General features: G+C 38.7%; 1 protein-coding gene across 1 annotated transcript in view; it reads right to left on the bottom strand.

Moving 5' to 3' along the window:
* Positions 1-354: 354 nt before the first annotated feature.
* The window catches only part of LOC124132598 (B9 domain-containing protein 1-like), a 41627-nt gene continuing 24011 nt past the window's right edge, over positions 355-17970 (bottom strand). The window contains exons 5-6 of the mRNA XM_046496582.2: positions 4972-5102; positions 355-1195 (exon numbers count right to left, since the gene is read on the bottom strand). Of these exons, the coding sequence (XP_046352538.1) occupies positions 1044-1195; positions 4972-5102 (283 nt within the window). The 3' untranslated portion in view covers positions 355-1043. The remainder of the gene's footprint in view (positions 1196-4971; positions 5103-17970) is intronic.

The following is a 17970-nucleotide window of genomic DNA, read 5'->3' as shown; positions in this document are numbered from 1 at the left end:
ATCTAACCCGGGTCTTCGGCGTGACGAGCGAACGCTTTAACCACTAGGCTACCCGACCGCCCCGGATTAAAGTAAGGATATGTATCATTCCACTGGGGATGGGGTGTGGGGAGTTGCATTGATATTGAGTCACATTTCTGGCTAGGGGTCAGCAGTCATATTAATTTGGAGATGCATTAATTTCAATATTTACAGTATACCATTCTATTTAATGTACACTTGACATATCATGAGAGTTAGTTTTGTATATCAAGGAAAGATAAATATCGCTATCAAAAGTGGAATAGCATATATATACATATCTCACACAGACATATAGTTTGCATTAATTGAGATAAACAATAAAAAATAACATTTTGAAATATACAGACTTTAATTCAGTAAGTACTTGATAACAATTGAAATGGACGGATGTGGAATGACAGAATTATACAATAAAAACATGTATATATACACCACAACTGGCCAAATATGTCCTTCACATGATGAGATATACATATGAATACATATTTGATAACTAAGATGATTTTAGTTGTGACCTTGTATGCAGATACAATGTATAAAAGTAGTAATGAATGTCAGCTAACTGAACTATGTACACCATATACAACTAGAGCATGGTAAATGTCCTAAGTCTAGGACCAAATACGACCTAACACTGAACACGACTCCACAGATCACGTCTGTTTTTGTGATGTATCACTATTTGTAAAACAAACTGCAGTAGAAATAAAACAGATGAAAAGGCAATGATATAAATTATAATCCAATACATCCAAACCTTTCATTATCATGATCATATTCATGATTAATCATCTTTCACTTATTTCAACGTCATGATGTGATAAACCTGAAGACGGAGCATATCTGATTTCACTCTCAAATCCTGTAATTAGTATTTTCAGAAAATTAGGGTTAAAAAAAGCATAGGATAAAATTTGCTTGTTGTCATGTTAAAATAATTTCTCTTCTTAACACAAAGGTTAAAATTAAATTGACATTGTAGAAACTGCTGCCAACTTGGTAGAAATGGTAGATCTTCTTCAAGCCTCTGTTGCCGTGGTTACACCTACAGACTCTGGCATGCTGGGACTGCTGACATCAGACGGGACGACATCGTAACCCAGTTTCTTCATGTCTTTCATGATCACATTCATGGAGATGGTCACAAAACCTTGCGAACGGACTCTCGTCACTGAAATGTAATACATGGACTTGAAAACAGGGTAAATTAGGGAATTCTGTGAAGTCTGGAAAATTGTAACAACACTTTGAAAAAAGGCATTTGAAAAATGTCAGTGAGCTACGTTAACGCCGGTATTAACAGTGTTCCAGGAACATAACAGCTTGTCAGCTTAGTGTGGGAGATAAGCCTGAGATAATACAGGTCTTAGATGTTTACCATTTTTTTTGGAAACCAGCAAACGCTGGAATGGTGCCAGGGCTCGATTTATGTATACAAACCATGCACCAGTGCAACCTATTATTGAAATGTACAAAGTAATATTTATGTCTTCATGCAACTAAGTACATGTAAAAAACTCAAAGACCTTGTGTGCAGATATAAATCAAATTAGTGTCTGACTAACCCTTCCGTTCCCCACAGCAACAATCTTTGAACACACTCAATACCTCTAAGGTTTATGTACCATATTACATCATTAATCCCTGTGTTACATGAGACTTGTCATCAAACTGTGGATAATTCAAAGTTATGTGCACAGGTTCCTACTATGTTTTAGCGATATGCCATGACTTTATGTAAAATTATGACAGTTATTAGATGTGAGGTGAGGTGAAATTGGGTTTAACGTCACGTCCAAGATTATTGCACTTATATAGCAACGTTCATGCACGTGTGTATGTGTGTGTGGCTGCTTGTACTAGACGAGACCAGCCGATTTATAGTGCTAGCCCACTGAGATACCATGCCGCAGTTTAACATGAATACCCCACTCCGACACAGTATACTGACTCCGAGCCGACCAGTCCTTGCTTTAACCCCTTAATGCCGAGCGCAAGACAGGGTAACAACAAGTACCATCTTTTAACGTCTTTTGGTATGACATCGCCGGGGATCGAACCCCAACTTTCCGCTCTCTGAATGGAGGCTCTACTACAAGACCACAGAGGCAGTCCAGTGCATTTTGAACAAAAATGGCTTTTTCCCCCAATATGGCTGCCGTGGTGACCATATGGAACACACTGGGATGTCACGAATATGTGATGTTTCAGTTCCATTGTTTTAATGGTTTCTGAGGAGACGGACTGACTTTCAGTCAGGAGAGGTAAAAATGTTAGTTTTATCAACACTTTCGAGATGATAAAATTAATTTCACTAGATTCAAGGGCTATAGTCAAAGTAAACAAAAGTGCAAAACATTCAACGCCATTCATTTCAACTTAAAAGTCCTACTCAACTGAAATCTGTCTCAAAGATATGTCAAAATGACAATTCATTAGTGCTGCCATGAATTAAGCCTGCTAAAGAGACATTTTTGCTGGCATCATAGAATTTTAGCTTCCTTTACATGATAACAGAGCTGGTTTCAGAGAAGTTGTATGTGAATGTCAAAGGTAACCTCATGGGAAGAAAATAAAATATAAAAATAACCATGGATAACATTGATTCTGAACATGCCACCAAGGTCTTTCTTTCGATATAGTTAACGGTACCATGAGGTGGCCTTATTTCAAATGAAGTAAACTTTTCAAAGCAGCTTTGAAACACCATTGCTGAGATCATCCATACAATGTTTCAGCATTACAGGCATTGTGTTTTCAGAGACAGGTGAGGTGAGATGAAATGGGGTTTAACGTTGTACTAAGATTATTGCACTTATATAGCAACGTGCATGCATGTGTGTGTGTGTGTGGCTGCTTGTACTAGTCTGGACTGATGTTTATTTATAGTGCTAGCCCACTGAGATACCATGCCTCCGTTTAACATGAATACCGCACTCCGACACAGTATACTGACTCTGAGCCGACCAGTCCTTGTTTTAGCCCCTTAATGCAGAGCGCCAAACAAGCTCTCTCTTCTGCTCTCCAGGCGGAAGCTCTACCACTAGACCACGGAGGCGGTCTGTTTCAGAGACAGTTTAAAACTTAACGAACTGATGGATGGATGGATGTATGGATGGATGGATGGATGGATGGATCATCATACAACACATCAAGACATAAGCTCACTGTAAACTTGCGGTTCAGGTGTGTTATTATGGGTTTACAGCATACAAGCTAAACATTGTAAAAGGGATATATGACATAAATTTACAACTTTAACAAGTTCCCTTAATTATCAATGTCATTTAGGTCATGGCATGGCAGCCTAACCAATCAGGGTACAAATCACTTCAACGCATCCACATCAATTCTCTAAGCAAACAAGCCATTCATGTACAAAGCGTTTTTACTCCAAACTGTCTCCATCCACAAACTCCAAGCTGACTGCTACATTACCAAAGTCCTCAGAGAGAGCTGTTCTTGTCAAGTAATTAAGGCGGTCAATGGTATCTTTGCTTGGTGTTAACCTTCCCACTCTTGAGTCAATACTGACAATGTTGTCATTAGTGATATTCATATCCTGAACATAATGCCTCATCGTTTTTATTTCGATGATGCTGACAATTTTAAAATTTCATCCCCACACTGGGATTGGTTTGGATGAAACACCAACAGGAGGGGAAAGGTTGCAAATTCCCTCCTCAACTCTGTCCCCAGCTTCATAACAAAAACATACTCAACACATCAAATAACCATTTTTTACCCTGACATAATGTCATTCCTCGTTTACTTGTAGATTATATTTCATCCTTTGGATTCCAGAGTAATAAACTTCTGATAGAATAAACTTCATAATTATTATCAACCAATGCAAAATGGCGCATAAAAGGAGGACTTTGGGATGAGTCCTCACAAACTAACTAACTTCTGTGTTAAGTAGCAGCCCTTTAATGAATATGATTGACAAAAAAAATGATGAGTAAACAAGAATGCAATTTCAGAGACTGGTGTCAATCAACATATTTCCCCAAATATTCTCTTTTTATGTTAATCAAAACATGAAACATAAACATCACAGCAGCCTTCAAATTTCTAATATTCCAAATCCATATATCATTAATCAACTGGATAAAATGATGCCATTCAAACTATGACTACAATGAACATTGTGATATCGACCGGTGACAATGAGTCCATGTCCAAACACAGTGGAGACGGATACAATACAGTGCATTAAATCCATGCAATCACTCAAACCTCTCTGATGCAACAGTCCCCATTACCTGTGCAACAACCCAGATTTCAAAGAAATCATCAGAAAAACATCAAAGAAATTAACAATCCTAGTTGCAAATCTAAATCTCAAGACATCCCTGTCAAGGTTGTGTAAATATCTCATTCTTTGCAACCCGCCAAACCCTGATCCTAATCCTCCATGGAATTCTGTCCACCTGTCACTCACAAAGCTTGTAGTTTTAGGGCCAATCAATGTCACCACATAAACCATCTCGACTTCAATGTCCCCACTGCAATATACAACCCTCAAATGTCAACACAAGAAATAACTTCCCATCGTCAGTTTCATGTTCGTTGTCCCAGAGTGATAGATTTGACAAATATGACAATGGGCGGGTTCTAACTTCCGACCTCACATCTGTGCCCTTGATGCCTCTTCAAATATTTTTCCCCATCTAATATGCCAAATGCAATGGTGCTTTTCATGCCCGCACAGGACATAATCAAGTGGTAGATCCATCATTCAACCTCCTGCAGCAGTCCTTTACAATTGTGGAGAAAAGAAAATTAGGCTCATCTCACTGTATAGAAGAAATAGCAGCTCCTCTTTTGCCAATATCTGCAGTCTCTGATAGGTCGGAAACTCCTGATTAACTGAACTTGTCCACAGTTTACTTAGTATCTATTCAATGATTTGACAAGATGGAACCATGATGCAAGTGTACCTACCTTCACGACCTTCACCTTGTGCCACGACCTTAGGGTTCACATATTCAGGTCGGCGGCCGAGGAACCAACTGGTTAACTTCTGTAGAGGGGATGATGACTCGGGAACAAACATTGGAACGCGGATTTTGTGTCTGGAAAATATCAAAATTGTCGGAAGATTAGGGAATGGCTACAAAGACAATGCATTTTATTTTCTTAGATTTGCAGATACAATGTATTATGTAAGAAACAACAAAATCAACCTTTTTTTCTTTTCTTGGAGATATAACAGTGGATCAGTCAAAATAATAATCTCTTGATTTTCACATAGCAAATGTCTCAGTAGGATGTAATTCCATGCTTTTGTTCAGTTTATCAGAATATTTCATGTTTGTTTTGTTTTCCAGAAACTGGGTTCAACTTTCTCTGCAAGGTTAGTTAATACTTTAACCACTAGCCTATCATCATTTGTCAAACATACATGTAAATTGGGAAAACATATAATTCGCTTTTACAAACTTAAGTACGGACATTATTAATAATCATCCCACACACAAAAATTGTCAGTAGCACATCTACCTTGACAAAACTACAAAAGTCACTGGTTGGTTGGTTGGTTTGTTGTTTAACGCCGCACTCAGCAATATTCTAGCTTTATGATGGCGGTCTATAAATAATCGAGCCTGGACCAGATAATCCAGTGATTAATATCATGAGCATTGATCAACACAATTGGGATCGATGACATGCATCAACCAAGTCAGCGAGCCTGACCATCCGATCCCATTAGTCGCCTCTTACGACAAGCACAGTCACATTTTAAAACCAATTCTACCACGAATCTTCAAGGGTCAAAAGTCACTGGTATATGGATTATTGTTTTCACCATTATTACTGTACAACCATACATGGCTGATAGATGAAAGAAGAGAACAATAAATGTTTCTGTTTCATCCCAGATCTCAATATTTCTCGGATTAACTTGTACACTTATTTAAACTCTGACTTCATCTTCATCAACAAACCATCTGCATCACACTGATTGCAGTATTATATTCCACATCTCACTAACAACATGACACAGGAAAAACGAACCCTTAAAAGAGTCATAAATCTGTCAGAAGCCAATAAATCCATAATTCATTTCTTAAATATAACTGCTTGATATAGAATAATCAAAACTCAACAAAACATCAACAAAAATGCCAGATTTGAATACTTAATGAAGAAACAGCCTGTATATTGCTATAAGCACTGCACCTGTATGTGAACAAACATAATGCATCACACAAAAAACACATGTTCCCTAACCATTCCCACATGTGTTTTACTTCTTACACACCTTCTAACTTCCCGGGGCGGTGAGGTAGCCTAATGGTTAAAGTGTCTGCTCTTCACGAAGAAGGCCCTGCTTCAATTCCCCACATGCGTACAATATGTAGAGTCCATTTCTGGTATAGCTAACCTCCATATGTTGTACTTCTCACAGCATAAATGGTATATTGTTTTTCATTTTTTGATTTTACACCACAGTCTGGAATATTCCACCTATATGACAGCAGCATATTAATCAAGTGTTGGCAAACCAGTGGTTGGTACTATAGCATGATTCCTGCCATCAGGACGGTCACAATCACCATCAGCCAAGTCATTAAGCCTGTTCCCTAGATTACAATGTAAGTTGGCTTAAATAACAAGTGTGAAGTACTGAGGATCTATTCTCACCCCAAATCACCACTTTACTCTTTTCTTATGACAAGTGTGAAGTACTGGAGATCTATTTTCACCCAAAATCACCACTTTACTCTTCTCTTATGACAAGTGTGAAGTACTGGAGATCTATTCTCACCCAAAATGACCACTTTAGTCTTCTCTTAGGACAAGTGTGAAGTACTGGAGATCTATTCCCACCCAAAATCGCCACTTTACTCTTCTCTTAGGACAAGTGTGAAGTACTTTTGATCTTTTCTCACCCCAAATCACCCCTTTAGTCTTCTCTTACAACAAGGTTAAGGAACTGATGATCTAGGATCACCTGAATATTGCTGGGCATGCTGATGCGGCAGAAACAACAAACAAAATATAAATCTGAGTGAGTGAATGTTGACTAAATGCAGAGTGAGTGAATGTTGCTTGTTTACAATCCAGTCAGTGATATTACAATTATATCACAGCAACCTGAACAAGCCCAGGCCGGCAGACCAATGATTGACTCCTTGAGCAGTGACCCACACCATCAGGGACAGGTCAAGCATTGTAATGATACTCATTTGTCGGCTATTACAACAACCACTGGATACTGGGGACCTGTTCTGCCAGGGATACCCACAGGGGCATGAAACATGCACATAATTACATCAGGGACTTGAAAGAAATGTATACGTGATTAATGTAAAAACTGGAGAAACATCATGAGGTTTCATCCCGAACCTCTTCATGCACTTGGAGCAGAACTCTATGAATATAATCATCTAAGTGCAGCACATAACATGAAATAACTAATTAAATAACCTGTTAAAAAGTTATAGTGCCAGGATTAAGCTAATGTACATGATTCTTTCCAGCCAGACTGATCACAACATCTGTGGTCCATATGGAGTTGGTAATATAGAACATTAGTCCTCAACAATTCTCTGATGATGAACTACTTCAGTGTTAATCAATCAAGGCCTTTCATCCTGCTCGGAGTGTTACCATGTTATGAAAAACATTATAATGCTGAGCAAGCAGTACATGCCAGCTCTAACATGTCAAAACAATCCCGCAACACGTCGTGTTTCAACATCAGAGAGCTGAGCAGGATTGTACATCGCCTTTAGCAATATTCATTATTGAAGCCCTATCACAGTGGGAGACAGAAATGAGCTATACACGTACCTATGTGCAGACTCAAACACAGGTTAGGTTGTGCAGACAGACTACCCTTAAGACTATTTTAACCTTCAGTCTACACTGCAGCCAATTCCCAAGGAAATATGCATCTAAAGCTGGAGATTTTCTTATTTCTTTGCCTACATAACCTCACATTATTAGACATCACTTGTTGGACACCCTGTTGTCAGACTTTGAAGTTCAAGAAACAAATTAGACAAATCTTGTGCAACAATGGAACAATTATCACCTTTATAGATGGGGGGTTGGTGAATGAGGGGGTGGTCATCAGTGAGGCATGCAGAAAGATTAACGGGTCTTAGTCCACAGGCAGTAATAATTTTACTTTATTAATTCGAATTTTAAATAGATTTTGAAATATTATCTAGTCAGTAAATATTTGAACACAGCAATGTTATTCTTTATTCGTTCTTTCATTTTTGATGGGGACCAATTCTAACCTGGAAACCTGCCCCATCTCAAAGGTATTGATATAACAATGGAATGTATAACAGGATGCCAAGTGCGAAAGAATCATTTTCAGCTGCTCATTGTTTTTTCAAACTTAGCAGTATTTCATCTCTTAATGTTAAACCTTTATCACAAAACATAGATTGATCTTACACTTTCAATAGTGTTTTTCAGACATTTTAAGCAAGTCAGTGAAACACATCAGGTAAAACTATCCTTTGTTGAAACAACCATATATCTCTACAATACTGTGTCCAATTGTGGACAAACTCTATCTTGGAACCCTCCTATACATTTTTCACTATCTGCATCAAACAAGAAATGATACATGAACCCCTTCAGCCTTTTTAACTTCTAAACACTATATTTGTTGCCATGGCTTCCTGATATCAGTACTTTAGTCAGGCATCTCCTGTCATGGCTGTGTTTTCTTTCCCAGTTGTAATCCATCAAAATCACCTCCATACAAACAAAACATATCTGGATTATTAATGGCTGTTGTTTTGTGCATGAGCGGTCTCATTTAATCTACATATCATATTCAAGGTGGAGGAATGGTTCAAGTGCAAGGACAGACCCTTGGTAACTCGTTAAATGCACATTCATCACTGAAGTGCTCCTTAATCAAATATTTCCGAAAGTTATATCGTCTTGTATTCGAGTCAGATAGTAAACTAAGAAGTGAAATACTGCTTCTTGTCATTTTTGCATGCAAAGTAGTCCATTATTGCTGGCATATCTCTCATTTCTGATCCATAAGCAAAGATTTTTGTAGGCCATTTACAGGATCGTGTGGGTCTTAAATATGATTGCTACCTTTTTGTGAGGTTCCTGTGACGGGGATAAATGAGCATGAATACCCAAAGGGCATCATGATTACCAATCAAAGATGAAGCTATCAAATACATTGGCTAAAGAATTATTTTACATATGAGGCCCTACCCTAAGTTAATATTGCTTTGCTTCTATGAGTTGAAATTGTAGCATATTTTCTTTTCCCTCTTAATTGAAGGTGATTATAAGGTTGCCTGTTGAATTGTTTTCACACGTCTTACCCCTGCCTGCTGGATTAATTTTAGCAAAAGGCAGTGTAAAGAGGGTGGGTGATTTCAAACAGTCGAGGCTTCATTAAATATGGGACAAATGAACTTTTATTTCTCACATTTATTCTTCATAGAAAAATATCATAATTTTTAATCTACGAGACCTTGATCAAAAAGCCATTAAATTTGGTTTCATCATAAAGCATGTAATTATGTCAATTGGAATAGTTCTGACTACTAAAATAATGGTAAATGACACGCTTCTGCTGTATATGAGCATGCATTTTTCCAGTGCAACAAGTGTCGCAATGAACACTGCTGTACTCGGTAGGCCTGCGCTACTATTGTCACAACACGCAGTTTAAAGGTTACTGCGCAGGGGAAAATGAGAACAATGAGACTGGAATGGCAGCACTTATAATGTTTCGTTTGTTTGTTTGTTGTTTAACGCCGCACACTGAGCAATATTCCGGCTATATTCCGGCGGTCTGTATAAATAATCGAGTCTGAACCAGACAATCCAGTGATTGACATCATGAGCATCGATCCACGCAATTGGGATCGATGACATGTATCAACCAAGTCAGCGAGCCTGACCACCCGATCCCGTTAGTCGCCTTTCACGACAAGCATAGTCGCTTTTTATGGCAAGTATGGGTTGCTGAAGGCCCATTCTAACCCAGAATCTTCACGGGTCTACTTATAATGAGAAGATGACAGAGAGGGTGAGGGTAAAAGTTATTGAAGGTGGGGAAGGCTTTTTTTACTTTCATGTTGTTACCCTATAAAACAATTATATACAACTAGACACTGTTCAAGCTACTAACAGACATTACAATGCAATTATAACTATTGGTCTCATAATACATAAGACCCACCATGTCTGCATCTTCTTGAAGCAAGAGTGTCCACTAGCCTATATCAAAGTCTAGTTTTTAGGGGTGACTATTGGTCTGGAAATCACTATTGCGATAACTATTGATATTGCAAGCAACTATTGTGATAAATATCGATAGTTTTCAGTGTTTCATTTTAGATGGATTTTAGAGTTGAATTAAACCTTGGAACTGAAGTTTCCTTTCAATGTGATAACCATAACAACAAATATAAAGTTAAGTTTGATATATGACTGATTTGTTTTTTCTTTACCCTAATAATATAAGAAAAAGAAACTTCCACATTACCATGTGTCAATTACTACCACTCATGATCAAAAGAAAAACAAATTTGAACAGCATTTGACTCAATCCCATGATATGGTAAATACAATCGAAACTATTGATATTCCTAACTGAAATCGATACTATTGATCGGAAACTGATTTAACAATCAATTTATTGACTTTAAGTGCTTACCAATAGCAATGTATCGATATTTCGATTTATCTTGACACCTCTACTATTGGCCATTCCAGCCAATTTTTCTGTGCTAATGAGTGGACAAACATATCGATAGTGCTGTTTGTTTGTTTGTTTGTTTGTTGTTTAACGCCACGCTCAGCAATATTCCAGCTATATGACGGCGGTCTGTAAATAATCGAGTCTGGACCAGACAATCCAGTGATTGATATCATGAGCATCGATCCACGCAATTGGGATCAATGACATGTATCAACCAAGTCAGCGAGCCTGACCACCCGATCCCGTTAGTCGCCTTTTACGACAAGCATAGTCGCCTTTTATGCTTGTCGTAAAAGGCAACTAACGGGATCGGGTAGTCAGGCTCACTGACTTGGTTGATAGTGCAATCAGAGAACGTTTTATTGTTTCTGAAAATGTGGTCACTACTATGGCCACAGCCATCACCTGTCGAATTTGAGCTGAATTTATTCCAAAATTCTGCGAAGACAAATATTTTCGGGGTGGTTCCAATCTCATTAAAATCAGACTTTAGATCTCACTTCCACTAAACAAAGATCTGAGAACATCCCATTACAGATCACTTCAGAACGACCTTTCATAAAGCATGAGAAAGCTGCTTTCTGATTGGCTAATGTCGACCTCTTGTCAGTCTTTCAATTTGTTCGGTCAAAATTTGCAAATGGTTGGTCTGACTTTGAAAAAAGTAACTATGCTTCAGATCGTTGAAAAAAAAAGAGAATTTGTCTGCCACAAATATTACATTGGTGCAAGGTGTTTTTCTTAGAAAAAATAACCACACTCATAGTTTTAGATAAAAAACATATCTGGTTTTGCTCCTGTAGCTGAAAAAATATCTAATCTCCATACAAAATCCCAGCCCCCACCCAGAATAACAAATGGCTGGTCCCTTACAACAATCATAAGGGTTTTTAGGGACCTATTCCAACCCAGAAACCCTACGAGGGGAGTGACCTTTGCAAACAACGTTTGTGTATACTGATCTTTCTACAATAACAAATCATTATTTCCTACTAATAATCTAAGGCTAATGAAATTCGAACATAATCTTAAACTCATCTTCTCCAAGCAAAGCCTAAACAGGCCATACAATCCTAATCCCCATGAAAAAATCTCAACAGACAGTTTCATTTCATTCAAGATCAACAATGACAGTTTAACCTGATGATCAACTCAGCAAACATCATTACCGTGTTTAAATTTAGAAAAATAATTTCCTGTGTGAAATTAATTATCAGTTTTAGTACTTCAATTTGAATGAATGATAAAATTTCATCAATTTTATCCCATTCTATTCATGAAGTTCATCATACTTAATCGGAGCATAGATATGTATTTGGAACTCCTCATTTCTTTCTAATGACTTCTAGAATTAACATTTATCAAAATAGACAGACCCTTAAGCATGTTTATTAATTTATACTAAATAATATTATTGAATACAACATTTCCTTCTAATGAATACTCTACTACAAATAGCTGCAAGACTGCTGATGTCACCTTATGCAATAATTACTCACTCTCTCCATTGCTACTCATCTCTGATCCTGTCAGTATCATCAACATCATCCTTCTTTAAAAATGTTTAGGCAAGATCAATTTTTTTTGGTACACAATATCTTACCATCTGGATAAGAAGTTGAAAGCAAAACAAAAAAATATTGTTTCATCAGAGTTGAAAAGATTTCCTAAAAAGAAATCTTCACGTCACATCTGACACACTACAAGACATGTTGACATTCCAAAAAAGCACACTGTACATGAAATACAGTATATTTTTTGTTACCTTTGAAAAGTGATCTTGCCTAAGAACATAAAATATATTACTTATTATCAGCAACTGACATATCATCACAAACTCCCCACAAGAAAACATCTTATTTTTGTATAAAATTATCATAACACATGTGTTGATCCAATAAATGAAAACACACACATCTGCAAAATTCATTCAAACATCTATAACCAGGGTGTTATTGCCTAATAACCAATTTTCTGCCTTAAAGACTAAACACAGAAAATATCATAATTCTCTAATGATTTACAACTATTACCAATATCATGGGCATTAAATATATTACTCAACACTTGACATATGAGAATCGGGTTTTGTGTATCATGGGAAGATAAAAAATATCCCTATAGTAGTATAAAATAAACACATCATCGTTGCAATGTTGAACATATATTGTTCTAATAATTTCAAATGTCCATCCAACATGTAATTGAAGAAGTATTCAACACATCTCAATTCAGTTTTGATGTTGAGTAGTCTTAGACACAACACACTGATACTGGAGTCCTGTTGGGTATCTACACAACAGCATTGTAGCCATCCAATCCACATCCCAGTCACCTGCTACACTATAGATAACTGCTGGGTACCTGGTCATACATAACAGCTTTGTAACCATCCAATCCACATCCCAATCACCTGCTACACTATAGCTCACTGCTGGGTACCTGGTCATACACAACAGCATTGTAGCCATCCAATCCACATCTCAGTCATCTGCTACACTATAGATAACTGCTGGGTACCTGAGCATACACAACAGCTTTGTAACCATCCAATCCACATCCCAATCACCTGCTACAGTATAGCTCACTGCTGGGTACCTGGTCATACACAACAGCATTGTAGCCATCCAATCCACAATCAGTTACCTGCTACACTATAGATAACTGTTGGGTATCTATCCATACACAACAGCTTTGTAACCATCCAATCCACATCCCAGTCACTTGCTACACTATAGCTCACTGCTGGGTACCTGGTCATACACAACAGCATTGTACCAAGCCAATCCACATCTCAGTTACCTGCTACACTATAGATAACTGTTGGGTACCTGGTCATACACAACAGCATTGTAACCATCCAATCCACATCTCAGTCACTTGCTACACTATAGCTCACTGTTGGGTACCTGGTCATACACAACAGCATTGTACCAATCCAATCCACATCTCAGTTACCTGCTACACTATAGATAACTGTTGGGTACCTGGTCATACACAACAGCATTGTAACCATCCAATCCACATCTCAGTCACTTGCTACACTATAGCTCACTGTTGGGTACCTGGTCATACACAACAGCATTGTACCAATCCAATCCACATCTCTGTTACCTGCTACACTAAAGATAACTGTTGGGTACCTGGTCATACACAATGGCATTATATCCATACACAACAGCATTGTAGCCATCCAATCCACATCCCAATCACCTGCTACACTATAGCTAACTGCTGGGTACCTGGTCATACACAATGGCATTATATCCATACACAACAGCATTGTAGCCATCCAATCAACATCCCTATCACCTGCTACACTATAGCTAACTGCTGGGTACCTAGTCATACACAATGGCATTATATCCATCCAATCCACATCTCAGTTACCTGCTACACTATAGATAACTGTTGGGTATCTATCCATACACAACAGCATTGTAGCCATCCAATCCACATCCCAGTCACCTGCTACACTATAGATAACTGTTGGGTACCATGTCATACACAACAGCATTGTAACCATCGAATCCACATCCCAATCACCTGCTACACTATAGATAACTGTTGGGTACCTGGTCATACACAACAGCATTATACCCATCCAATCCACATCCCAATCACCTGCTACACTATAGCTAACTGTTGGGTACCTGGTCATACACAACAGCATTGTAGCCATCCAATCCACATCTCAGTCACCTGCTTCTACAAGCCGGTGCTGGAGACCTAATGATACATAATCAAACCAAGTCACTTCCTTCAAACAAATATTTACAGACAGCACCAACGCAAATACACCTACTTCTGCAAATTGTTGATTCCTTGTCAAAGCAAAGGTTGGTTGGTTGTTTAACGCCGCACTCAGCAATATTCCAGCTATATGACGGTGATCTGTAAATAATTGAGTCTGGACCAGACAATCCAGTGATTGATATCATGAGCATCGATCAAAGCAATTGGAATCGATGACATGCTTCAACCAAGTCAGCGAGCCTGACCACCCGATCCCGTTAGTCGCCTTTTACGACAAGCATATACGCCTTTTACGACAAGCAAAGTCGCCTTTTACGGCAAGCATGGGTTGCTGAAGACCTATTCTTCCCCGGATCTTCACGGATTTCAAAGCAAAGGAAATACTGTCAACTGTGTATTTCACACACCATGATATGCACTGGGATGCATAACCAGGAGAAAATTGATACTGTTCATCTGGTTAAATAGCAGCCCAACATACACAACCTCAACATGTGAACACGGGGAGCCTGAACCTAAAACCTTTGTGAACTCAATACACAAAGATTTCAACACTGCCTTTCAAGCCATGTTACAAAAAAATGAACACTAAGATACTGCTTCCTGTCATGAGACATCAAAGCTTACAAAAATGGACTGACAATTAGCAAATTGAATGCTCATGTTAGTGTCATTTCTTGGCGCAATAAACGCTAGGTTGTACAGGAACCTTCTTATGATGGCTTTGGAGCAGGACTCCCAAAGATCACACACAACCTCAATTGTGTTTTAAAATCCAATGTTTATGGTAATTTCATGGTAAACTACAACTGATGGGTTTGTTTCTGACACTGAATGCATGCAGGCAGGGGAAATATTATTTACACCATGTCTGCTTTCCATATTACACCTAACTGATTAACTTCTTCTTGTCAAAGTAATGTCCAATAACTTCATTGTGGTGTGTTTGTTTGTTGTAAGCTGCTTGATATGTTTGTTTCTTGTTTAACTCCACACTCAGCAATATTCCGGACAATGCAGTGATTGATATTGATTGCATTGATCCACGCAATTGGGAGTGAGTGAGTGAGTATGGTTTTACGCCGCTTTTAGCAATATTCCAGCAATATCATGGCGGGGGACACCAGAAATGGGCTTCACACATTGTACCCATGTCAGGAATTGAACCCGGGTCTTCGGCGTGATGAGCGAACGTTTTAACCACTAGGCTACCCGACCGCCCCTCCACGCAATTAGGATACGATGACATGCATCAACCAAGTCAGCAAACCTGACCACCCGATTCCATTCGTCGCCTCATAAAAGCATAATTGCCTGTTACGGCAAGCATGGGTTGCAGAAAGCTGCTTGAAGAAATCAAAACATCTATAAAAGTCCAGCAACATATCTGCATCAAGCAAGCATCAAGAATCACTTGTTTGATAAAAGTGTTAGGATCTACACCGAAATGTCGCACTAATTGTAATAAAGAAGTTGTTCATCCATAGAACTCGTCTTACTTCATCACACCAACTTCTAAATACCACTTAAAGAACATAACTTCATCTATGTCATGCATACTAAACAACAAAAGTTCCTGTGACATTGAATAAGATTTAATGCAAAGTTATGTTTTTTACCAAATCTGAAACAATTTCAGTTTGCAACAGATAAAAAGACTCCTGTAAGTGTTCAAATGGTTTAATTTGCCATACTGACTTCAGAAAATGTGTGATTTCATAAATAAACCATGAACATGCCAAAATGTCAATTTACAAATCAATAGCGTGTGTGTCCACCTCTGGTTGCGATGCAAGCAACACATCTTCGTCTCATGGAATGAACCAGACGTCCTGTGGGATATCTGTCCATATCTGCTGGAGCATGTTTCGAAGTTCACAGATCGTCTGTGTAACACAAGGTTGACGTCAAAGGCGCTGATCCATCTCATACCACACATGCTCGACTGGTGAGAGATCAGGGGAGCAAGCCTGCCAGGGGATGACATTCACATTGTTTTGTTGAAGAGAATCCTGAACAAGTCGAGCAATATGAGGCCGGGCATTGTCATGTTGAAAGGTAATGCCTGGGCCATGATGACGCAAAACGGTAGAACAACAGGGCCGATGATCTCGTCGCGGTAGCGCTGTCCATTGAGATTTCCCTCTACCACTATCAAATGGGTCCTCTGTCTTGCTGTAATCCAACCCAATACCATAACACTGCCATCCCCAAACCGATCTTCTTCCATGACACAATGATTGACGTGACGTTCACCTCGACGTCGCTACACTCGAATCTGTCCATCGCTATGGCTGAAGTGAAAACAAGACTCGTCAGTGAATAGAACTTGTCCCCACTGCACCACTGACGGTGGTTTCCTGTCAAAATGGGACGTGCGGCGGGTCTTCTGGCGACTATCCCTGCACATCTGAGGCAACGACATACGGTTTGTGAAGATATTCGTCGAAGGCAAGGGATGCTTCTTGCAGTCACTGTTGCTGGCTGGAATCGATTTTGTAGGTGTGTTGGTACGAATCCAGTTGTCTTGTTGATTATTGGTTACGTGTGGCCTGCCACTCCGAGGATGGTCTCTGACTGCATTCGTCTGTTGCCAACGTTGCCATAAACACCAAATAGTGTTTCTGTGGACGTTAAATTGTCTTGCAACATCACGTTGACTCGATCCTGCTTCAAGCATACCAATGGCTCGCAGACGCTCATTTTCGACAGGCGTGGCATTTCGTAATGTTGAATAATCACGTAATTTTGTTTTTTTTCTGAGTGGTTGTTGTCAGCACGATGCTAAACAATGCATATGGAATCCCGTTAACGCACATGTTTTTATACCCATTCTTGGGTAGAGAAATGCATGGGGCTTGCATAAAAGTCAACTTTTGCATGGAATGCATGCATTGTGACTTGATTCCATACATGTACTACAATATCGAAAACGAAACTTTACTTGTTTGAAAAATACACTAAAATAATGGTGTCACAGAACTTTTGTTGTTGAGTATATATAGCTCACTGTCATCTGAACAGTCATAAGCATGATAAGTGTATGATACTGAAGGTGGTAAAACATTTGTTTTCATATTTATCTGTTCATTTTGTTCCTTCGATATATATTATATAGGATCCACAACAGTAACATCACATGAAAAAAGGACCCGTTAAGATCCGGGTAGAGAATATGCAACCCATGCTTGCCGTAAAAGGCGACTGTGCTTGTCGTAAGACACGACTAACGGGATCGGGTGGTCAGGCTCGCTGACTTGGTTGATGCATTTCATCGTATCCCAACTGCGTGGATCAGTGCACATAATATCAATCACTGGATTGTCTGGTCCAGACTCAATTATTTACAGACAGCCGTCAAATATTGCTGAGTGCAGCGTTAAACAAGAAACAAGCAAGCAAGCAAGCAGACATACAAACAAACTCTCAAAACAATTGAATAAGACTTATTAGTCAAGAAGTAATCCAAATATCATGAT

This window comes from Haliotis rufescens, unplaced genomic scaffold (genome assembly GCF_023055435.1).
Source record: "Haliotis rufescens isolate VD_foot unplaced genomic scaffold, xgHalRufe1.0.p SCAF_11, whole genome shotgun sequence".
NCBI lineage: Eukaryota > Metazoa > Mollusca > Gastropoda > Lepetellida > Haliotidae > Haliotis > Haliotis rufescens.
This window is presented reverse-complemented; position numbering and strand designations above follow the sequence as displayed.